This window comes from Homarus americanus, unplaced genomic scaffold (genome assembly GCF_018991925.1).
Source record: "Homarus americanus isolate GMGI-L3 unplaced genomic scaffold, GMGI_Hamer_2.0 scaffold15667, whole genome shotgun sequence".
In the NCBI taxonomy this organism is placed as follows: Eukaryota; Metazoa; Arthropoda; class Malacostraca; order Decapoda; family Nephropidae; genus Homarus; species Homarus americanus.
This window is the reverse complement of record NW_024726107.1, coordinates 4216345-4242188: the sequence shown is the minus strand read 5'-3', so window position 1 is coordinate 4242188 and position 25844 is coordinate 4216345. Positions and strand designations below refer to the sequence as shown.

Genomic DNA, 25844 nt, shown 5'->3' with positions numbered 1-25844 from the left:
GTGCTCAGGATCTCCTGTAGGTTCCGTTCAGTGTGAGCGACAAGGGTGAGGTCGTCTGCATACTGATGTTCAGTAATGGAATCTGCCAACACCTTTTTTCCTGCCTGGAGTCGTCTCATGTAGAAAAGACCCTGTAGGCATTCGTGGTATAATGTTGTCTAGCACTCAGGATGGATGGAAACTCTAAGGTGGTTTTCTTGTATAATATAAGTTATATGATAGACAGTCTGGTGCTGGAGGTGCCGTGTGGTGAGGAGCTGCTCAGTAGAGACGTTCGGTGAGTAGCGTGTTGAAGGAGGTAGATGTGCAGGAGCTTCATTAGAGAAGATGTTGCCTGTTGCTGGCCTCCTGGTTGAATGAATGCTGACAGCGTGGAGCTTGCTGGAGGAGGTGTTGCTTGTTCAAGAAGAGAGACCAGAATGAGAGCTGGTTGGTGAGGAAGCTCAGAGAAGGACAGCTGGTGGGTCGCCACGCTCGCTGGCGGGAGGGAGGACCGCCAGGCAGGCGAGGAGAAGTGAGGGCCGCCAGGCAGCGGCGGAGGAGGAGGTGTTGCTTGTTCAAGAAGAGAGGCCGGAATGAATCTCAATGGAGAGACAGAGCTTATATACCCAGCAGCCGTGAGTCCTCTATGAGTCATGTTGGGAAAACCCGAGAAAGTCGCCGGTCTTTTGGTTCCGTTGCTAGGTTACGGCGGCGCATCTGGTGACGCCGCTCGTTTGGTTGCTAAGGAAGGCGTCGCAGGTGGGATGCAGATATGCAGTTGTAGGGGAGAAGTCCACTACAACCCTTCATCCGGTACTCGATGTCCACCCTGCTGGCTAAGTTGGCATTGGCACGAGTAAGGAAGGCAGCCAAGAAAATGGGAAAGAGAGTTGGTGCCAGTACACACCTTTGTTTAACCCCCGTTTGGATGGGGAAAAACTCAGACTGGACGCTATTGTGCAAAATAATGCCGTTCATGCTATCGTGGAGTTGCCTCACAATGGCGATGAATTTTGGTGGGCAGCCAAAACGGCTAAGGATTCGACAGAGGGCTTCCCTGTTGACTGAGTCGAAGGCCTTGGTTAGGTCGATGAAAGCCATGTACAGGTCACGACTCTGTTCTCTGCACTTTTCATTTATCTGGCGGGCAGCAAAGATCATGTCAGTGGTGCCACGTGATGGTCTAAACGTCTAAAGCCACATTGAGATTCTGAGAGGAAGTTTTCCACCTCAGGAAGAAGTCTGTTTAGGAGTTCTCAGGCGATAACATTGCCAGCTATGTAGAGCACCGAGATCCGGCGGTAGTTGCCACAGTCTGACCAGTCTCCCGTGTTCTTATAAATGTTAACGAATGAGGCATCTTTAAGAACTCGAGGGATTTCTTCCTTCTCCTATTATATTTGCCAGGAGAGTATGGAGACGGCTGGTAGTCAGAGGGCGTCCTGCTTTATACATCTAGGTTGGGATTCCATCAGGCCCTGAGACTTTGTTATTTTTCATGTTTGATGGCAGTAGTTTCCTCATCCAGGGATGGAGGATAGCTGAGGTGGGTCAGCTCTGGGTGCTGAGTGACCTGTTGGGTAGTCAGGACACCCACATTGGTGTTTCGGTTGAGCAGGAAATGGTAATGCTCTTTCCTGCACTGAAAGATGTATTTTTCATCTTTAATTAGGGAGTTACTATTGAATGAGTGTAGGGAGGCAGCCCCATGAGTAATTTGGCCATAGAATTTTTAGTGCTGAGAACGCGCATGCGTGCGTAGTGTCAACAAAGGCTGTAAGAGACTGCTCCTTAAAAGCCGTATTTCTGACGAATTCAGGGAGTCTACTAATTCCAGCCTGTGCAGACAACTATAGTAAGACCCAGTTATCAGCACAGTGGCATCTTTTTTTTTTTTTTTTACTTTTGGACTGTCATTTTTTTGGGATAAAACATCTGGTCCTACCACCCGATCCCTCTGGGCAAAGTTTTTCAAGTTTGCGCATGCGCAATGTGATAGTGTGACGTAGCAGTGACGTCATTACCACTCCACCTGACTGCAGTGTTGCCAACGTGCCCTATGCCCGCCGTTAAACGCTACCGTTCGTTGGAAACGGCTGCAGTAGGTGACAGTGATGCTGACGATTTTCTTCTTGAAGACACGTCAAAGAAGAAGCAGAAACCTCAGAAGTCAGGGTCTCCAGCAGGGGCCACGGCTCCCCTTCGCACCCCGTCTGGGGCTGTAGAGTGTGGCCTCCTCCTGTCATCGGGGTCCCCAAGTGAGCTTACATGTGGCTCAATGACCGACCCTCCGCCGACGATGGATATAGGGGATTCCCTTTGTCTCCCTGCCCCGTCGCGCCTTCGTCGTCTCGCCTTTCTGGGCGAGAAGTACAAACCCACCACAGCCAGCCCAAGCCAGTGATAGTGACAGTGAAGATGACTTTGAGGGATTTGTCAGGGAAGCCCTGACAACTGTAAGTGACAGTGATGGTGATTCACCTAGTAATGGTGATTCACCTGAGGGCCAGTAATCTGCCCTCTGCCTCGGAACAAGCCTCCATCCCCGTATGCCGTCCCATCTCTTCTACTACCGTAAGTGTTCCACCTAACATTTAGTTTTTCTAACCTAACCTTTATTTTTCCTATGTTAACCTTTATTTTTCCTAACCTAACCTCTTCTATATTACTTGTTTTTTCATACCATCATAAAGTTAAGATAAAATTTTTACTACAACATAGTTGTGTGTCGTCAAAAAGTGGAGTTTGGGGGTCGGCCCGGACTCCATTTCAATTAATCCCATATGTTATGTTATTCACTTTACGCCGGACCCTGCGGGTTACATTAACCGCGTAAAGTGAGGGTTAACTTACATATATATATATATATATATATATATATATATATATATATATATATATATATATATATATATATATATATATATATATATATATATATATATATATATATATATAGATAGATACTGTTTGGATGTTGTGTTGTCAAAGTAAGAGAAGCAATTGAGACCCTGCAATTGTGTGTAAATGAGACGGAAAGACAGATCAGCAACCTGGGACTTGGTCACAATTTTTGTAATGCCATATGGCAGCAGGGTGTACCATTAGACAACACATTATGCTTCCAATATCTTCCCAGGCGGTAATACCTCCCTGTTTGACAGCTTCCTACTATCTACTGCCTGTGGAAGGTATCAGCTTTGGTACGACACTGAAGGTTGTTCTGCCAGTCAGTTAAAGCAGCACGTTTACCATCGACCAGTACGTTGATTTCCGGGTCGTTTTCATCGAACCAGTCCTGGTGTATTCTTTCGATCTGGCCGAGGGTCTCTGCAGGTTTTTGTCATGTCAGTGTTCGATGATACCCCATTCAACATTCGGATTTGGGTTGTTTGTTGTTGGGTTGTTTATCAGCCCATCCTCGAGCTGCTCTCTGAAAGCATGTTCTATCACTTGAACCTCCAGTCCCTTGGTGTTAAAACCATTTCTAGAGGCTCTTTGCCTTCGCCGTTTTGGAGCAATGCAAAGGGAGAATTTGGCTGTGCCACAGTGATCTGAGCAACCTTTGGCTCTGGTGATGAGGACATCTCGACGATATCTTTCTCTGACAGAGATGTAGTCAATGAAATGCTAATTTTTGGATCATGGGTGTTGCCAAGAACCCTTGAACTTGTTGGTGATAGTGAGGTTGTGTTCAGCACACTTGTTGAGGAGGAGTAGATCTTTGAGATTTCACTTGACCACTCCGTTTCTTCCTATGGTTCCCAGTCATAAGTCAGCATCTCTGCCAACTCTGGCATTGAAGTAACCTAGGAGCACAACCTTACTTTCTCTGGGATAGAGGTTAGCACTTTGTCAAGGTCAGCATAAAAGGCCTCCTCGATGTAATCCTCTGCATCCAGTCTTAAGCCTTATGCACTGATGAAGAAGGCATGATGTGAGTGATTCAGTGAGACTCGGAGCATCATGAGGTGCTCGTTGATCCAAACAGGAATTCCAGTTAGTCTATGTAGGATGGATTGGAGAATGGCAAAGCCAACTCCATAAAAGTAGTTTCTTTCTGTAGCTGGCTTACCATTCCAGAAGAAGGTAAAGCCGGAACCCTGGTCTGGGAGCCGGGACTCACTAATAGCTGCTATGTTGAGGTGCCTAGACAGCTCTTTTGCCACAAGGGCGTTTCTACCTTCAGGATACTCATTTGAGTCAGTATCCAGAAGGGTCCTGACATTGCTTGCAGCAACCATAACAGGTTATATAGTTTGTTTTACTTTGGTCTGTGATTATGATTATTTTTTCGAGTGCATTAGGATGACCTTACTGGGTGTGGTTGGCTAGTATATATTTTTTTTGGAGGGGGGGGGGGCAGCCTACGTTTAGGGCACCTTTTTTCGCTCACTCCCTATGTGGGGTGAGCAGAGTGGCTCCTGAAAATGGCTGCTCAGTCGCACAGACAGAAATGGATTGCACTGCTGCTTAGATTCCAGTGCATAAACGACCATCTAATCTATACCTGTTCCTAACGTCACTCATTTGTCTCCATAGGACTTTTGGGGGTTTAGGGGTTTGATGATGATGAACAGTATAATGAGCTGGATGTTGGCTGTGTGTCAGTTGATTTCTGTAGTGAGGCAGGAGCTCAGGCTGCAACCACACATCTTGGCTCTCCCTTTTCCCGATCCAGTGGTGCAGGTAGCAGAACGACTGGGGAAAGGGAGAGTTGCAAAGGACTGCCAATAACCCAGTTTGTTGGGTTTTGCCTTAGTAGCCTGTCCATCCTGCAATGCCTTCATGCGCTAGTCTAGCCGTTGGGTTCCCATTTTGGACACCTCTTCCGCCTATTCTACCGTTGGGGTCTTACTGAGCTCTGTATGCTTGTCTGCCTGATGTGGAGCTCCACTGCAGATTTTCATTTGGGGTTTGCTTCTGAAGCCTTATACTTACCAAGGTTAATTTGGAAGACAGTGGGGCAGTGGGTGGTAGGTGCAAGGGTATGTCCATATGGTGGTGGGCCTACGTGCTGTCTTCTGGAGCCCAATGCTGCACTAGATTGGGGCCACGAGACATCCAGTTACCGTGTGTTGCCACGAGGAGGCACAGCAAGAGTGTTCATGGTGAAGAGGCTGTGTACTGTTAGGGGAAGACTTACGCAAGGTTGCTTCCCTGTTCACCACAAGGGCTAGCCAGTGACGGTAGCTGAAAGCAAGAGGAAGCAAGCAGTACCCGCGCCTTAACACTAACATAATGCTGCCACACTAGATGCATTACACCACCCTGTGCATACACACACACACACACACACACACACACACACACACAGGTCATACATACATACATACATACATACATACATACATACATACATACATACATGCTTTTTTAACCCAAAATGTAGATATAAAATGAACAACAACAACAATATTGACATGTCTAAGCCAAGGAAGAGCTTGAGCACTCCTAATGGCACCTGATAAATACTGCACATTGAGTTATGTTAAGTGAAACCATAAAGTAGTTACAGTAAATTCGAGAGCATGTCGTGATGGCAAAATATATTATTATTGGCATTGATAATTTGTAGCAATGTGTCATTATATATTATAATGATTTTAACGACAATAAAACAGTTAAAAAGTGTTAATGTATTGCAAATGTTTTAACATCAAGACAATACGTGTCTTCTGAAAGTACAGTACAGCACAGTAGTTCGCTGTTTAATGATCATAACAACTTTTATCCCTTTATCGTCTCTTTTATGGGCAATTATATTTCTCAATATAGGATCATTTGATGCATTTTAAGGATATCTGGACGTAACAACATGATTTTAGTTTGTATTGCTGACGACGAAGGTTGTTTGTCTAAACCGCATAATGTGTAACAACAGGAGTAATAGTGAAGGCCATATCGTGTTGGTTTGATGAAACACAGAGAAGAGGGGGTGGGGGAAAAGAGAGGACCTGTGTATGACTGCGGCTGTATCACTATCACTGCAGTGGTTGGTAGAACTAGTGTGGTTTACATATAATGTTATTGGTAGAACTAGTGTGGTTTACATATAATGTTATTGATAGAACTAGTGTGGTTTACATATATTGTTATTGGTAGAACTAGTGTGGTTTACATATAATGTTATTGGTAGAACTAGTGTGGTTTACATATAATGTTATTGGTAGAACTAGTGTGGTTTACATATATTGTTATTGGTAGAACTAGTGTGGTTTACATATATTGTTATTGGTAGAACTAGTGTGGTTTACATATATTGTTATTGGTAGAACTAGTGTGGTTTACATATATTGTTATTGGTAGAACTAGTCGGGTTTACGTATATTGTTATTGGTAGAACTAGTGTGGTTTACATATATTGTTATTGGCAGAACTAGTGTGGTTTACATATATTGTTATTGGTAGAACTAGTCGGGTTTACGTATATTGTTATTGATAGAACTAGTGTGGTTTACATATATTGTTATTGGCAGAACTAGTGTGGTTTACATATATTGTTATTGGTAGAACTAGTGTGGTTTACATATATTGTTATTGGCAGAACTAGTGTGGTTTACATATATTGTTATTGGTAGAACTAGTCGGGTTTACGTATATTGTTATTGGTAGAACTAGTGTGGTTTACATATATTGTTATTGGCAGAACTAGTGTGGTTTACATATATTGTTATTGGTAGAACTAGTGTGGTTTACATATATTGTTATTGGTAGAACTAGTGTGGTTTACATATATTGTTATTGGTAGAACTAGTGTGGTTTACATATATTGTTATTGGTAGAACTAGTGTGGTTTACATATTTTGTTATTGGTAGAACTAGTGTGGTTTACATATATTGTTATTGGTAGAACTAGTGTGGTTTACATATATTGTTATTGGTAGAACTAGTGTGGTTTACATGTATTGTTATTGGTAGAACTAGTGTGGTTTACATACATTGTTATTGGTAGAACTAGTGTGGTTTACATATATTGTTATTGGAAGAACTAGTGTGGTTTACATATATTGTTATTGGTAGAACTAGTCGGGTTTACGTATATTGTTATTGGTAGAACTAGCGTGGTTTACATATATTGTTATTGGTAGAACTAATCGGGTTTACGTATATTGTTATTGGTAGAACTAGTGTGGTTTACATATATTTTTTATTGGTAGAACTAGTCGGGTTTACGTATATTGTTATTGGTAGAACTAGTGTGGTTTACATATATTGTTATTGGCAGAACTAGTGTGGTTTACATATAAAGTTATTGGTAGAACTAGTCGGGTTTACGTATATTGTTATTGGTAGAACTAGTGTGTTTTACATATATTGTTATTGGTAGAACTAGTGTGGTTTACATATATTGTTATTGGTAGAACTAGTGTGGTTTACATATAAAGTTATTGGTAGAACTAGTCGGGTTTACGTATATTGTTATTGGTAGAACTAGTGTGGTTTACATATATTGTTATTGGTAGAACTAGTGTGGTTTACATACATTGTTATTGGTAGAACTAGTGTGGTTTACATATATTGTTATTGGAAGAACTAGTGTGGTTTACATATATTGTTATTGGCAGAACTAGTGTGGTTTACATATATTGTTATTGGTAGAACTAGTGTGGTTTACATATATTGTTATTGGTAGAACTAGTGTGGTTTACACATATTGTTATTAGCAGAACTAGTGTGGTTTACATATATTGTTATTGGTAGAACTAGTGTGGTTTACAGATATTGTTATTGGTAGAACTAGTGTGGTTTACATATATTGTTATTGGCAGAACTAGTGTGGTTTACATACATTGTTATTGGTAGAACTAGTGTGGTTTACATATATTGTTATTGGCAGAACTAGTGTGGTTTACATATATTGTTATTGGCAGAACTAGTGTGGTTTACATATATTGTTATTGGCAGAACTAGTGTGGTTTACATATATTGTGATTGGTAGAACTAGTATGGTTTACAGATATTGTTATTGGTAGAACTAGTGTGGTTTTCATATATTGTTATTGGTAGAACTGGTGTGGTTCACATATTTTGTTATTGGTAGAACTAGTGTGGTTTACATATATTGTTATTGGTAGAACTAGTGTGGTTTACATATATTGCTATTAGCAGAACTAGTGTGGTTTACATATATTGTTATTGGTAGAACTAGTGTGGTTTACATATATTGTTATTAGCAGAACTAGTGTGGTTTACATATATTGTTATTGGTAGAACTAGTGTGGTTTACATATATTGCTATTAGCAGAACTAGTGTGGTTTACATATATTGTTATTGGTAGAACTAGTGTGGTTTACATATATTGTTATTAGCAGAACTAGTGTGGTTTACATATATTGTTATTCGCAGAACTAGTGTGGTTTACATATATTGTTATTGGTAGAACTAGTGTGGTTTACATACATTGTTATTAGCAGAACTAGTGTGGTTTACATATATTGTTGTTGGTAGAACCAATACGTACACATGTATTGTTACTGGTAGAAACTTTTTAGTTTTAATGTAGTTATCGGTAGAACCAGTTTTGTTTACATGTCGTTTATTTGTAGAACTACTGTAGTTTACATGTATTGTTATTAGAAGTAAAAAACAGTGTTTATTTCTTTGAGTCGTACAAGTGTAATTTTATGACACATTTTACTGTACTTATCTTTGTGACTATTAATGTTATGCTGAATTTAATTTACAGTTGACATAATAAAACTGTTTCATTGCTAGACTGTACAATGTACATTTGTGTGTGTATATGCAGGGGAGGCAGCGCTCCAGTGTTCCCTGGAAAGGATCGTGACCAATGTGTTCAGCACGGTGCTCACTATTGGTCACTGTCCCTATTGGATCCCGGCGCTACAACCCAACCTTCAGAACCTCCAACAGATTCACATCCACCTGCTGGGCGCCGATGAACCGGAGGTGGGCGCCGTCCAGTCCGGCCTCATACAGGTGGGTGCTATGTAGGAGTCGTGGACGACTTGTTTTATTCTGTTATGTGAGATTCTGAGGAGGTAGGGTTAAACTTCTTTTCCAAATAGCATACAGTAGATATAATTTAGTGGCACTGTGTGACATTTATAGTGTTCAAAGGTGTTCAAACCTCAGACCCTAAATTACTACGAATCTTTTAACAGTAATGGGATTAGAAAAAAAAGATGCGTGGTAAAGTAATGGGCACTTTATCACAGTTCTAGGAATAATTCATCTGTTTATGAAGAAATATTAATAATATAGTTTTCCTCGTATTCGAGGATTGCTGGATCTAAGACCACCCAGGCGGTGCTGAACTCGTACGTCACGATAGCGGCCCCATCAACTTCTGGGTTTGGGATCGTACTTGTCCAGCCGGATTTCCCGCGGCATGAATCAAATCCACATCACACGGAATGAGCGCCACTAAAAGCCTGACCTGCTAACTTGTATGAGACAAATACTCTAAACTCCAAGTCAGGAGTGGGAACATCACTGGAACAATCGAATGCGACTGAAATTCTAAGCTCTATTGATCTGAATGTTGTAAGTGTTGCTCCTTGATCTACTAACACTAAGATAGAGTAACCAAGTTTCCTTGACGTGAAAGTCCCAGGTAGTGTTTCACCTCCACACCTCTACAAGAATCATCAAAACATTTGGAGACTACACTATTGATATCCTTCTGCCTGAAGGAAGCCTAGCGACTGGATGTTGGCTGTGGCACATATCTCAAAAGCAGTGTAAAAGAGTCTACAAGACATAAAAAAGGGAAAAGCTCAAAGGAAAAATTATCAGTTAAACCAACTTTCCATGAAAAGGCGAAGACTTTCTTCGTGACCCAGATAACAAGCAGGGGCTATTTGCATTTATGTCCAACAAGAGTAGAAGCAGTGAATCCCCCATAACAAGGAGGTTGTCATCACATCTGGACAGTGTGGTCGTCAGAGGAACCAACCACTTTATGCCGGACTTTGATCTTGAAGAAGCGGACAAAAGAATGTTGTTTAATCTGCAGGACCCTTTGCAACATATGCTTGATTCGCACAGTATATATTGATGTCGTTGTCATGTCGATTGGCAAGTTTCACCACCTGCACACTATATGCCAAGCATAAAATATATGGGTGGTTTTTGGTACAGAGAAGAACTTTTGGTGCATTCATACCAATACCATCACCCAGAGTTTGGGAGAAGACAAGTCATATTCATGCATGGCATTACCCACGTAACCCACCATCCACAGATTCACAGGCTGTGATACGGTGTCATCCCTTTTTGGAAAGGGGAAAATATAAGAGTGGGAGGCTTGGAATTTTTACCCTGAAGTCACAGAAACTTTCAACTTCATGATGCAGTACATCGAGTCGGATGTCAATGTTGAACACTTCAAGCCGCTTGGGCGCTACACAGTTGTTTTACAGTTTTTGTTATACATTTCTAACCTGACTAGTTACCACCTTGACTCTGTCAATGAAAAAACGCAGAGAGATGTTCTGTCAGAGAAACAAACCCATGTAATCCATTCAACCGACCCAAGGTGCTCTTCTTGAGCACTTAAATCTAGCTGCTCACCAAACAGGAATCTGGATCACTTGTGAGCTGCCACAACAACTAGCACCGTCTCCAGACTCCAGAGGAATAAGGTTGATAATAGACAAGGACAGCCAGTCCTTGTTCCTGGTGTGGACAGCATTATCAATGGTTTCCAAAGCTCGTAGTGAGTTGGTCAAATGTTGCTGCAAGAGCAAAATTGGTTGCAGTGACAAGTATGCTTACAACAGCTCAGTGGAGATGCACCGAGCTCTGCAAATGCAAATATAATAAACATTATGAAGAAATGTCAGATAATACACTGCGATAGTTATTACCGCTTTTTAGTTCTATATCGCTCTGACTGAGGTTTTTCAACTCTTAAACGGCTTCAAATCTAAATAAAACAATAACCAAATTAGATAATGAAGTACAGTATATCAGTCATGGAAATAAAGATATATGGAAGCTCTACCGAAAGTATTGGCTCGTTGTTCAGTAGAATATTTTCACATTACAATAAATGCCAATGAATATACTTTGCCCGTTTTTCCTTAACAAAAAATAAAAGATATTGACAATGTCACATGACAGCATCCACCAGTTCAAATTTGATGGATCACAATAAAAAGTTTATTAGTAGGATCTAAACAAGTGCTTCGCTAAGTTTGGTGCTTTTATTTCAGTATGTTCCATCATTTTGCTAAGCTACCTGACTGTAACCAAACCTGGGCTGGGCTTGTCGGAAAAAGTTATCAGTGAAACAAATACGAGGTAAAAATATAAGGTCCTACTCTACCGCAGCTCTAAATACTTTCGCCGCGGACACACTTTAAATTTTTGAAGAATAAAACACTTTCTATATAAATATTAGTCGGAAGCAGTCTGGTATAGGTCAGGGGTGGCGAACCTATGGCACGCGAGCCCAAGGTGGCAAGCGAAAATGTTTTGTTGGCACTCGGCATGTAATGCCGCCCCAATATTTTTTAAACCCCACCCATAATATATATATATATAAGAACATAAGAACATAAGAAAATAAGGAGTCTGCAATAGGCCGGTTGGCCTGTGCATGGCAGCTCCTGTCGAGAGTTACTACCACTCTCTATCATCCATGAATCTATCTAGCCTCCTTTTGAAGCTTTCCAGAGTTCCCGCACTTACTACAAAGTTGCTAAGCTTGTTCCACTCGTCCACCACCCTATTTGTGAACCAGTTCCTTCCTATCTCCCTCCTAAACCTAAACTTATCCAACTTGAATCCGTTGCTCCGAGTCCTATCCTGCTCGGATATTATAAGAACTTTATCTATATCCCTTTATTGATTCCTTTCACCCACTTAAATACTTCTATCATATCTCCCCGCACTCTTCGTCTTTCTAGGGAATGCAAGTTAAGTTTCTTTAACCTATCCTGATATGGAAGGTTTCTAAGTCCCGGAATCATTTTTGTCATTCTTCGCTGCACCGACTCTAGTGAATTTATATATCCATTCTATAATAGGGCACCAGAACTGAACCGCATAATCGAGGTGCGGTCTAACTAGCGCAAGATATAGTTGCAATAAGACCTCTGCACTCTTGTTACTTACACTTCTAGATATGAAACCCAATACTCTGTTTGCCTTATTTCGAACATTAACGCACTGTTTTCTAGGCCGTAGGTCCGGGCTTACAAGTACCCCTAGGTCTCTTTCACAAGTCGACTTCTCTAGGTTGATGTTGTTAAGGCTGTATACATTATAAGTATTTGTTCTTCCAATATTAAGTACGCTGCACTTGCTGGTGTTGAATTTCATTTGCCATTTTTCAGACCACCCCTGCAGTTTATTTAGATCCTCCTGTAATGCATTTGCATCCTGCCCTGAATTAATTTGCCGCCCTATTTTGGTGTCATCCGCAAACTTGCTTATGTCACTGCTGATCCCAGTATCTAAATCGTTTATGTAAATTATGAACAAGAGTGGGCCTAGTACTGACCCCTGGGGAACCCCACTGGTTACACGGCCCCACTCAGATTTAACACCATCTACGCTGACCCTCTGCGTTCTATCGGTGACCCATGATTTTATCCAATTTAAAACTTTCCCCTCGATACCATGAGCCTTAATTTTTCTCAGAAGCCTCTGATGCGGTACTCTGTCAAATGCTTTGCTAAAGTCTAAGTATATAACATCGTAATTTTCGTCATTATCTACTACCTCGAAGAATTTCCTAAAAAACGTTAGCAGATTTGTTAGACAAGATTTTCCCTTTGTAAACCCATGTTGAGAGTCGTAGATTAATTTGATTTTCGCTAGATGCGATCGGATGCTATCTGCTATAATTGATTCAAGAAATTTCCCCACTACTGACGTCAAACTGATCGGCCGGTAATTTGACGCTGAGGCTCTGTCTCCCTTTTTGAATATGGGTACTACATTTGCCTGTTTCCACAACTCTGGCACAACTCCAGTGTCTAATGATTTTGTAAATAAGTTTACGAGGGGTCCGCTAATCTGTTCCCTACACTCTTTCAAGACTCGAGGAAAAATTTCATCAGGCCCTGGGGATTTTGTATTCTTTAGTTGATTTATCTTCTTAAGAACATCCTGTTTTCTGATAGTGATATTCTTTAATTTCTCTTCTTCCTTTCCCTTAAATATCAGTTCCACCTCCAGAATTTCATGGCAAATTTCTTCTGTGAAAACTGATAAGAAGTAGCTGTTCAATGCTTTGCTTATTTCTTCACTGCCATTTATCAATTCTCCCCTCCCTGACTTTAAAGGCCCAACTTTGTCCTTGACCTTTGTCCTATATACCTGGAAAAATCCCTTGGGATTCGCCTTGGATTCTCTTGCTATTTTGATTTCATAGTCTCTCTTTGCTTTCCTTACATTTTTCTTAACATTCCTAGATAGTTCATTATACCTGTTTTTGAGCTGCTCCTCCCCTCCCTTTAATTTCTTATATATTCCTTTCTTTATTCCTATGTCATGTTTAAGTTTTCTGGTCATCCACCTTGGCTCATTCTTATTTGACCTAATTTTTCTGTGTGGTATATTTTGTTCTTGTGCTTTATGTAGTATACTAGTGAATATATTATAGTCATGATCAATTGTTGTGTCATCTATGACCTCACCCCTTCCTACTGGGAACTGACGTGACTGTTCCCAGGTGACCTCACCTAGGTACCTTCTTAACTCCTGATAATCCGCCAACCGAAAGTTTGGGACTCTGACCATATTGTCATTGTTTTTCGTTTCCCAATTTAGGGTGAACCTGATTTCTCTGTGATCACTGTTACCTAGTTCTTCCCCTACTGTGATATCTCTGATAATATTTTCTTTATTTGTTAATACTAGGTCTAATATATTGTCACCTCTAGTAGGTTCTGTAATTAGTTGTTTCAAAAAATTGTCCTGTACTGCGTCTAGGAAGTCTTCAGATTCATAGTCGCCTACAATGTTGTCCCAGTCAATATTTCTGAAGTTGAAATCCCCCATATTGCACAGGTTGTTATATTTTGCTGTCCTACTCATTTCCTGCCATATGGGCTGAGCTGCTTCTTTGCCAAGACTTGGGGGCCTGTAAATCACTCCCATAATTAGTTTTTCTCTTCCTTCCGTGATTTCTACCCACACAGACTCGGTTCCTATTTCACCCTTTATTGAATTATTAGTACAACATTTTAATATATCCTTGACGAAGAGTGCGACCCCTCCCCCCTTCCTACCTTCCCTGTCCTTGTGAAAAAGGTTGTACCCTTCTATGTGGTACTCTGATAAAAAAAATTTGCTCGCCAGATTCATCCAAGTTTCGGTGATTGCTATGACGTCTACATTCTCGGTACATACAACCGCTCTCAGCAAGTCTATTTCATTTCTAACGCTCCTACTGTTTGTATAGTATACATTTAAACCTACTCTTCCCTGGTCCTGTTTTACCCCTTGTCCTGAGCAACTAATTTTACTTCCCAGGACCTGCTTGTTTTTTGACTCCCACTTTCCCCGACCCCTCTCTACTGGCGAAACCCCCCCTTCTGAGTGACAATTTCACGCTCCAGGGATGCAGACAACGTCTTTACCCCCTCACGAGACAAGTGTACTCCGTCGCGACAGTACAGGTAGTCGTTGCCATAGAATCGTTGCCAGTTATCAATGAATGCCCAACCATTGTTTGCACAATGTTTTTCCAGTCGGCAATTTATAGCAATTGCCCTGGACAGCCATTCACGACCAACCCCTCTTCTAGGCAAGACACCACATACTATCGGGATCCCTCCCCTATCTCTAATCTTCCCCAGCGCCTCCCTATACCTCTTGAAAAGTTCCTCACTCCTAACCTTACCTATCTCGTTTCCTCCCACACTAAGACACACTACTGGATTGGTACCCTCCTCTGACAAAACCCTGTCTAACCTCTCGGCTACATGCCCTATCCCAGCCCCAGGAAAACACACCCTAGTCCTACGTTTCCTCTCTCTCGCACAAAAAGCCCTATCCATAAACCTCACCTGGCTGTCAACAACTACCACGACCTTACCTGTGGGCAGGGTTTGTACAACTGCCCTTTCCTCTCCTTGATCCATACCGTCCTGCCTCTTCTCTTCCTCTTTCTTGATATGTGGAGTACGAAGAGGAGAGAATAATCTTGCATGCCCTCTTTTGCACTTTTTGTAGGTGCTTGCGTTGTGTGGCATTTAGGGAGGAATACCAGGCAGGGGAGGCATAAGTGAGCTTGGGAAGTATGAATGTTGAGTAAACACTGAAGAGCTCAGGGCGCAGGAACTCCGAGGGACTTGAGTCGGCGGAGGAGGTGAAGACGAAAACTGGAGGATTTGACAACTTTACTGACGTGTGGTTTCCAATTTAGTTTGTTATTTATAGTGACGCCGAGGAGCTTAGTGGAGTCTACAACCTGGAGTGTGTTGGGGCCTAAAGTAATGGAAGTGTGTGTGTGTGTGTGTGTGTGTGTGTGTGTGTGGTCGATATGGAACACAAACTGTTGTATGATAGTCACTGATTATTATCTCATATGGTTCATTGTGTATTACATTGAAAATTCGTTATATACCCCATTCGTCACCACGATACAATGAATACATCAGAAGAAAACCTTCGATTGTCGCCTGTGACGAATGAATATGAAATGTTGCATTGGCACCTCAAATGTTGCTAAAATTATTCCATTTTAATAAAAGCGGTGGGCAGAAGTCTGAAGTCTCCTCCATCGCACATCATTTATTTTGAAACTTATGCAACACATATTTTTATCTTCATACTGATTTAAAAAAATAAAATATCTGAAATGACAACTGAGTGAAAATTTATTAAATGACACAAAAGTCAAACACTGATTACAGTATGTTATCAATGATCAGTCAATTCATACCCTCGCTTGGCCCTGGTTCCTTTACAGATAAAGAAATAGATATAGCTTATAGAAAGGGAATTGGATGTGCTTAGGAAAAAGTAACATTTTCAGTTACAATTCACCATTTTTACACAACCAGACGTGACATGCACCTCGGACAGTACAGTAGATTGTTCTAGCAAGTAACAAACACATGTGAATAAAGAATCACTGCAATTAACCTCCTCTTGTTCACACTGTGGCCAAGGTTTAACATGAACAGAATGAATTTTATCTGCATAATATAGCAGAGGAGGAAAATAATAGATATAAACTAAGCCTAAATTGAGTTTTAATAGTTCATCATTCATGGATAACATTACTGTCGATAGTGGGGCACCTGCCACCACTTCCCTCCCCGCACCCCCATCCCTCCCACCCAACATTCTCTTCACCTCACTTCACTTAACTGTACTACCGTCCACTTCGCAAAAAGATGCGATCTAACAACAGTAGCAGGTAGTAGGCAGCTACCAAACAGGGAGGTATTACCACCTGGGAAGATATTGGAAGCATACTGTATTGTCTAATGGTAGATCCTGCTGCCATATGATATCACAAAAATTTTGACCAAGTCCTAGGTTGCTGTTCTGACTTTCTGCCTCATTTACGCAATTGCAGGGTCTCATATGTTTCTCTTACTTTGACAACACAACATACACACATTTATGGTCCTTTATTATTATTATTATTATTATTATTATTATTATTATTATTATTATTATTATTATTATTATTATTATTATTATTATTATTATTATTATTATATTAAATTTTCATTTAATATGTTTTTATAATTTGTTGTTAATTATTATTATTATTATTATTATTATTATTATTATTATTATTATTATTATTATTATTATTATTATTATTATTATTATTATTATTATTATTATTATTATTATTATTATTATTATTATTATTATTAAAGCGGATAGGTCCCACTGGTCGTGAAGGTTGTGGACCCCAGGGCCGACCTGACCATCAGCAAACTACTGGAGCCTCAACTGACGTCACCGCGGTTGCTGGAGGATCGGCTTTTTTAACACTTCATTTTTCCAACATTCGCGGCCTGAGATCCAATTTTCCTTCTGTGGAGCGCCATCTATTAACCTCTTCCCCCGACTTCTTACTACTATCTGAACTTCAACTGACCAAACCTTCAGCTTCACCCAAACCTTTATAAGTCTCCAACTAGAACTTTTATACCTCTTTCCGTTCTATGGGAGGTGTATGCGCCAACTGCAACACACGTACACCTATAGCTCGACTCACGGATCTTGAATCTTCCCTTTATGATGTCATCTGGCTCAAAATATCTCTACCAACCATGACTGTTTTTCTTTGTTTCCTATACTATTCTCCCAACTCTACCAACTATTTGGATCTCTTTGACTATCTCACTTCTTGCCATGAGTCGATGCCATCCAGACACCCCAACACCGAGATCCTCTACTCCGGGGATTTCACTGTACATCACAGAGAGTGGCTTGGCTCTGTAAGGGATGACCCAGGGGGAGCTAAGGCACTCTCTTTTTCCTTACTTAATGATTTGGAACAAATAATTAAACACCCTACACGCGTCCCTGATCGCCACGATCAACTTGCTAACATTCTTGATCTTTGTTTTACCTCTAACCCCTCACACTATTCATACTGAATGTCTGCCCCCTTAGGATCTTCTGATCACAATCTTAATTCTTTAAATCAAACTGAGCACCACCACCTCCCCACCCCACTCTAAACGTCAACTATGGTACTATCCGGAGGGCAAACTGGCAATCCTAGAGAGAATTTTTCACCGACTTTCCTTGGGAAGAATGTTGCTTTTCCACTTGGAACGCCACGGTATGTGCTGACAGCATTGCTGGGGTTAAACAGGGCTCTAGTTTAACAAATTTATTGACAAAGCTTGGAGTATAGTTTGCCTATTCTGAGTAATTCGGTCAGGTCTTGACACTGAGGGTGGTATCACTGTTCACTGCCATGCAGGACAGAGGTTCGTACACAAAGAAATACATCATATTCATTAACAGTATATATAGGTCAGATTCATGTGGGTGATGTCACTGTTCACTGTCATGCAGGACAGAGGTTTGTATACACAAAGAAATGCATCATATTCATTAGCAGTATATATAGGTCAGAGTCATGTGGGTGATGTCACTGTTCGCTGCCATGCAAGACAGTGGTTCATATACACTGGACGTCATATTCTAATTGAAGACTAAACAGTGTAGGCTAGCAAATTTGGGATAAGCAGCAAGAATGTCCCCAAGCACCACAGATTCAATGTAGTAATTACAAAGTTCATGATACAATAAGCCAGGTGGCCTGAAGTCTTTGACAGTGTCACATTCAATAATATAGTGTTCAAGTGTATGATTCAAAGGTTTATCACAAAGTTTACATGTTGAGTGTTCCGGTATGGGTACAGCGTTACTAACTTGCCAGATGTGTCTGTATCCTAGCCTAATTCTGGTCACAACTATATCACATTGTCTAGTTTTGTCCTTATGCTGGTCATACCGGTACCTCTTGTCACACAATTTGTCATATTTACTAATACTACAACTGCCAGGTCTCTCTGCATTTCTCACTTCTTCTAGATCATAGTTCATGATTCTGACTTGAATGTTTTTAAGTACAGCATTGGACAGGCTAAGGTCACGGTCAACATTATCTTTTTTACATGCCTCATTTGCGAGTCTATCAGCACAGTCATGAAACCTAATTTCAACATGGGACGGAATCCACACAAATTCGATACGATAGTTGTTCTCATTGGCAGTTATCACAATTCTTTTAATATCACATACAACTTTAGACATAGAACCTGACGGGCTGTTCATTGATTTCAAAGCACTTTGAGAGTCACATAATATCACCCCACCTCCATTTTCTTGAAGGTAGTCTGGAGCTTAGTAGATTCCAGTTAGTTCAGTTTGTATTGTGCTGGCTCAGTTGTTTAGCCTTTGCTTGTTTGACACTATCATCTCTTTTTCTTTATATATAACAATTGCACATCCTATTCTATCTGTGTTTGTATGCACAGAACCATCAGTAAAAGCATAACATTCACTTGATTTAACACTCTCTATGTGTCTGTTAATAGTTTCTAGTGTAACACATCTCATCACATCTGTGTTTAACATTTGCTTACTACCAACAGGAGTGTAATTGATAGGAACTGATATTTCCAGCCAAGGAGGAATGGCATTAATGGGTTCGTCTGGGGTGATTGGGACATTCAGTTTCAAGAGATATGTAACACTTTTATGAACCTACGCCCCAAAGAGAGTCTTCTGTGGAAGGTTGCCGAGATGGTCGGGATTACTTAGATAGAACATCAACTCAGTTTGAACTGTAGTTTGGGGACCATTGTTCTTTAAAACTTTGACACAAAACATGGTATTAAGTAGAGCTAGCCTCTCAGATAGGGAGGGCAGCCCGAGCTCTTTCCTCATATTTGCAAATCTGGTTAATTTTGGGTATCCTAGAATGATGAGCATGGCTTTATTTTTGTACTGACCACGACTACGTCACATTGTACAGGGCGGTTTGAGTGCAGTTATCCCATCTTCTACCAAAACTTTCACTTTACAATCATGGTTTGATCACTCCTGTTCTCTTGCATGTAAGGAAAGAAATTGGGCATATCAAGTTATGAAACTATCTCCTTCTCCTGTTACTCACTCCTCTTTCATTACTTCTAGGAATCGTTGTAAGGCTATTCTTCGTAGGGCCAAGCGGAATTTTATAAAAAAAGAAAGATCGCTGTCCTGACTAACTCTTCTAGTAAATCCTTCTGGTTCTTAACCAAAAACATCTGTAATAAATTCTGCGTTCCCTCTTTTCCTCCTCTCTTCCAACCTGATAACTCTATAGCCAACTCTCCCCCTGATAAAGCCAATCTTTGGCACCTTATTCTCCTCTAACTCCACCATAGACAATTCCAACTCTATCCCTCCGACCGAACCTATGCACTTTCCTTTGATCTCCACTCGTAGGGTTGCTGGTGTGTTATCCAGGTTGGATGTGAGTAAGGTGCATGGACCGGACGGAATACCCCTCGTGTTCTGAGGGCGTGTGCTGAAATTCTGGCCCCTTGTGCTTGCTCGTCTCTTTCGCATTTGCCTCAAAACCCAAGCTTTTCCTTCTCCTTGGAAGTATGCCTTGCTTCATCCCTTCCTGAAGAAGGGTGACCATTCTAATCCCTCTAACTATCGCCCTTGCACTAACTTCATCCCTCACTAAGATTTTCGAACCTATCTTAGCTCTCATTTTCTCCGTCACATTGAACGCCTTTCTCTTTTGTCGGATTACCAGTTTGGCTTTCGCCAGGCGAGATCTACTGGTGATCTGCTCTCTTTGGTCATCCTCTCTTGGGGATTAAGAGGAAGCTTTCGTCGTGGCCCTCGACATCTCCAAAGCATTTGACAGGGTATGGCAAAAGTTTTTGCTTTCTAAACTTCCCTCCTATTGTTTCTCTCCCCAACTTTGTTATCTAATTTCTAAATTCCTTGAGAACCGATCCATGGCAGTTGTTGAGGGATCGACCTCTCACTCTTTCTCTACCAATAGTGGTATCCCACAGGGTTTTGTTATTTTACCTACTCTTTTCCTTCTTTTTATCATTGATTTACTTTACACTATGACGAATTCTATCCATTCTTACGCTGATGATTCTACTTTTCACTCTTCAAATTTTTCCCTTCCCCTTATTTCTCAAACTACATCTGTTTCCAGAGCTGATATCATTTCATCTATCAATGCGGATCTGTGCAGCATCTCCGAATGGGGAGGTAGAAACTTAGTTAAATTCAATAGTAATAAAACTCAATATTTATCACTTACGCTTTCCAAATTAGATGATCTCCCACCAACCACATTTCAGGACGCAATCATTTTGCCAAATTCTAAAATACTGTAAATATGTCATGGAAGCCACACATCCAGAAAGCTAGGAATGCTGTACAGATGCCGTAGCTACTTCACTCCTGAGCAGTTGCTTCAAGTTTATAAGGGATTAGTTCGTTCTAACTTGGAGTTCTGCTCTCATATCTGGGATGGCTCTTCATCTGTCCAACGGTTAGATAGGGTGGAATCAGAGACATTTCGTCTTATTAACTCTCCTTCTTTAGTCAATAATGTCTCTTCCCTTTCTCTTCGCCGCAATGTTGCTTCACTCTCCCTCTTTTACAGGTACTTTAACGGGCAATGTTCAGATATTTGGCATCCTGTGTACCGCCGGCAAAGCAATGGGTTCGTAACATTCGTTTTGCCCGTGGTGTCTACCGTTTCTGTGTGGAAGTTGGTCACAATAGAATAACCCGTTATAGTACATCCTTCTTTCCTCACTCAGCAAAACTGTTGCATGCTCTTCCTTCTTCTGTGTTTCCATACTCATACAATCTGTCTCACTTCAAAAAGCTGGTTTTCCGGCATCTTCGTGGTGTAGATTAATAGTTTATTTTTTCTCTTCTATTTTTAATTTGTTTTTACTCTTATCCCTTCCCCCTCCCCCCCAACAGGCCTTGCTGTGGGTCGATAGCCTGTATTTGGGTGGGCTATTTCCAGTAAAAAAACAAACAAAAAATGTAAGTACAAAGTCAGTTTTTGCTTCAACAGCCCGTGACAGCCACAGCCACAGCTACCAAAGAGAGAGGTACAACCGCTTGGGAAGAGATTGGAAGCATAATGTATTGCCTAATGGTAGACCCTGCCATCCGCAAGTTTGGGGATGACACCAAAATAGGGCGGCAGATTAATTCAGGGCAGGATGCAAATGCATTACAGAAGGATCTAAATAAACTGCAGGGGTGGTCTGAAAAATGGCAAATGAAATTCAACACCAGCAAGTGCAGCGCACTTAATATTGGAAGAACAAATACTGTCACTGTATACAGCCTTAGCAGCATTAACCCAGAGAAGTCGACTTGTGAAAGAGACCTAGGGGTACTTGTAAGCCCGGACCTACGGCCTCAGAAAACAGTGCGTTAATGTTCGAAATAAGGCAAACAGAGTATTGGGTTTTATATCTAGAAGTGTAAGTAATAAGAGTGCAGAGGTTTTATTGCAACTAAATCTTGCGCTAGTCAGCCGCACCTCGATTATGCGGTTCAGTTCTGGTGCCTTATTATAGAATGGATATAAATTACTAGAGTCGGTGCAGCGAAGAATGATGAAAATGATTCCGATTTAGAAACCTTCCATATCAGGATAGGTTAAAGAACTAAACTTGCATTCCTGGAAAGACAAACAGTGCGGGAGATATGATAGGTATTTATGGGTGAAAGGAATCAATAAAGGATATAGATAAAGTTCTTATAATATCCGAGCAGGATAGGACTCGGAGCAACGGATTTAAGTTGGATAAGTTAGGTTTAGGAGGAGATAGGAAGGAACTGGTTCACAAATAGGGTGGTGGACGAGTGGAACAAGCTTAGCATCTTTGTAGTAAGTGCTGGAACGCTGGAAATTTTCAAAAGGAGGCTGGATAGATTCATGGATGATAGAGAGTGATAGTAACTCTCGACAGGAACTGCCATGCACAGGCCAACCGGCCTATTGCAGACCTCCTATGGCAACACGAAAATTGTGACCAAGTCCCAGGTTGCTGATCTGACTTTCTGCCTCATTTACATACAATTGCAGGTCTCAATTGTTTCTTTTACCATTGACAACACAACATACATTTATTGTTTCTCACTCTTGATTTTTTTAAATTTTTGTATTATATTATTATTATTATTATTATTATTATTATTATTATAATATATTATTATTATTATTATTATTATTATTATTATTATTATTATTAATATATTATTATTATTATTATTATTATTATTATTATTATTATTATTATTATTATTATTATTATTATTACAGATTCGCCCACAGGCCTGATGGGTCAGTGACCTGTCCTGTGGGCTAATCCCTGTAAAAAATACAGAGTTGTGACTAGAGACTCCTGGCAGTCATTTCTGCCTGTCCCTTCACCACTCGTCCGTCTCCATAGGACTATTAGTACCTGTAGGTGTTTTGATGATGATGAGAGGTATGTTGAGCTGGTTGATGGCTGTGCGTGAGTTGATTTCTGTGGTGAGGCAGGAATGCAGGCTGCAAACACATCTTGGCTCTCCTTTCCTGATCCAGTGGTGCAAGTGTTGCAACGACTGGGGAGAGAGGTTGCAATGGACTGCGGATTGCCCAGTTTGTTAGGTTTCGCCTTAGTAGCCTGTCCATCAGGCATTGTCTCGTTCGCTGGTAGGGGTATCGAGATATTAATGTTGTCTAGCACTCAGGATGGAAGGAAACTCTAATGTGGTTTTCTTATATATATAAGTTATAGTAGACAGTCTGGTGCTGGAGGTGCCGTGTGGTGAGGCTGGTCAGTGAGACGTTCGGTGAGTAGCTTTGAAGGAGTAGATGTGCAGGAGCTTCGTTAGAGAAGATGTTGCCTGTTGCTGGCCTCCTGGTTGAATAAATGTTAACAGCTAGGAGCTTGCTGGGGAGGTGTTGCTTGTTCAGGAAAATGGGCAGAATGAGAGTTGGTTGGTGAGGAAGCTCAGAGAGGGACAGCTGGTGGGTCGCCTGCTCGCTGGCGGGAGCGAGGACCGCCAGGCAGGCGACGAGATGTGCGAGGAGCCAGGCAGCGGCGGAGGAGGAGGTGTTGCTTGTTCAGGAAGAATGGTCAGAATGAATCTCAATGGAGAGACAGAGCTTATATACCCAGCAGCAGCCGCTATGAGTCATGTTGGGAAAACCCAGAAAGTCGCCGGTGACTGGTTCCGTTGCTAAGATACGGTAACATCTGGTTGGTTGCTAGGGAAGGCGGCACATTGGAATGCGATACGCAGTTTGTAGGGGAGACGTCCACTACAATACTCCCCCTTCCCTCCAGGCGGTGTAGGAGACTTGTTGTTTGTAGAGTTGCTTAGCACATGTGAGGCAGACCGGGCGGTGCATGCCTCATGTGAGACAACGGCGATGGCGTGATGAGCCGATCGCTGAAATACAACTGTCTAGATACACACTATCTGTGGGAGAAGGGAGAAAAAGGGTGTGTGGAGGCGATGAATGTTGTGCTTCCCTCACGACAGGTACAGGGTCGTCAGATGCGCCTGCTGGGGTGTGTGTGGGCCTGGGTCAGGAGCAGGGGCTGCGTCAGCAGAAGCGGATTAGGGCTCGTGACAGCAGCTGGGTCTGAAGGTTACAAGTGTGCCCTGAAGAATGCAGTGATGGCTAGGGAAACACTGAGTAACACTGAGTCCGTTTATTGTGGATGAGAGAAATACAAGTGGTGACCAGCGTGTGCCAGGCGCGGCTCACACAGTCAGACTGAGGCGCCTTGCCATATGGCAGCCTCGGGGCAATGTTGCCACATAACACGTGCAGTGTTGCCACGTGATAATATCGTGATAATATATATAAATGCTACTCGGCACAGTAGCTTATGTACAGGGTTGCTACTTGGCACAGTAGCTTATATACATAACCTACATCTCCCTCCCCCCTCACGCTCATAGTCTTTGTCTTGAGCGGACTTCTTAGTCCTAAGTCGCTCCGAGCGTCGAGGTGCACTGTGGGGCGGATCTTCGTGAGGTGTAGGTGACTCGTCCTCGGTCAGGGGGCCAGCAGCAGGGGGTGGGACTGGCCGGAGGAAGCGGCGGTTCCTCCACCAGACACGGCCGCTCGGCATCCTGACCTTGTAGTCCCGCGACCGGCCGACGCCCATCACTATGCCCACCTTGTCCCAACGTGTCGTCGTCGGGTCTTGGACGCGGGCAAGGGCACCAATCTCCAGTGGCTGAAGAGGGTGGGCACGGTCGTCATACTGAGCCTTGGCGTCCTGGGCACGTGAAGCGGCGCGGCGGTCGCAGCTCTCGGCTCTGGTCTGCCACTCCTTCGCAAAGGCCTTGGCGTGTGCAGGAACGCCAGAGCGGAGAGGGTGACCATACAGGATCTGGGCAGGGGAGCGCCCTGTGTGGGTGGGAGTATTACGTAACTCCAGGAGTCCTTTGTCAAACGCCTCACAGTCTATGTTGCCTGAAGGGGCCACCTTGAGGATGAGGTGCTTGACTGTCTTGACCGCAGCCTCAGCATGGCCGTTTGACTGTGGGTAGTGGGGTGTTGACATGATGTGGCGGACTCCCCAACGCTCCAGGAATCCTGTGAAGTCCCGGCTGGTGAACTGTGGCCCACCGTCCGTCCGCAGACGTACGGGGACGCCCAGGTCACGAAAGAGGTGCCGGAAGTGGCGAATGGTGGCCGCGGACGTCGTGTCCGAGCCACAGATTACCACCACAGGCCAGCCAGAGAGTCGGTCGGCGACAACTAGGAAATGTTTCCCAGCTGTGCTGAAGAAATCAGCCGACACGGACTCGAAGGGCCTGGTGGGTTCGTCGTCGCACAAGAGGGGCTCTTGCTGTTGACTGGGCTGCATGATCTGGCATGGCTCACAGGCACGGACCGTATTGACGATATCCGCGTCAATGCCGGGCCAGTACACAGCCTGCCTTGCGCGGCGCTTGGTGGCCTCTGCTCCACGATGGCTGTCGTGTAAGCGGGTCAGAACGCGACGACGGAGAGCTGCAGGGACGACCACACGGGCACCGTACAGGACGAGGTCCCCATCTGCGTAGAGGTCCTCACGTATCTTCCAATACGGGCGTAGGGCGTTGTGGAGGTCAAAACGGTCGTGAGGGAACCCAGTCCTCACACTCTCCAAGAGCTGAGTGTAGGAGGGGTCGATTTTTCAAACTCAACAAAAAAAAATTCGCCTCCGTATGACACACCCTACTGTGACGGCGCAACACTGCACATCGCGGCGAAACACAGCGCAACACAACACAACACACTATGAGTCGACGCGCATCACCGGCAGACGTAACTGTCGGCATTGTTCACACACTTTGTAAGTCCACAGATCCTAGACACTGCGCCATGAAGGTTACTGTATTG

General features: G+C 42.5%; 1 protein-coding gene across 1 annotated transcript in view; it reads left to right on the top strand.

Annotated features, from left to right (window-relative positions):
• LOC121865351 (putative protein MSS51 homolog, mitochondrial) overlaps nt 1–25844 on the top strand; it is a 102604-nt gene that overhangs the window by 29730 nt on the left and 47030 nt on the right. The window contains exon 5 of the mRNA XM_042364688.1: nt 8736–8926. Within this exon, the coding sequence (XP_042220622.1) occupies nt 8736–8926 (191 nt within the window). The remainder of the gene's footprint in view (nt 1–8735; nt 8927–25844) is intronic.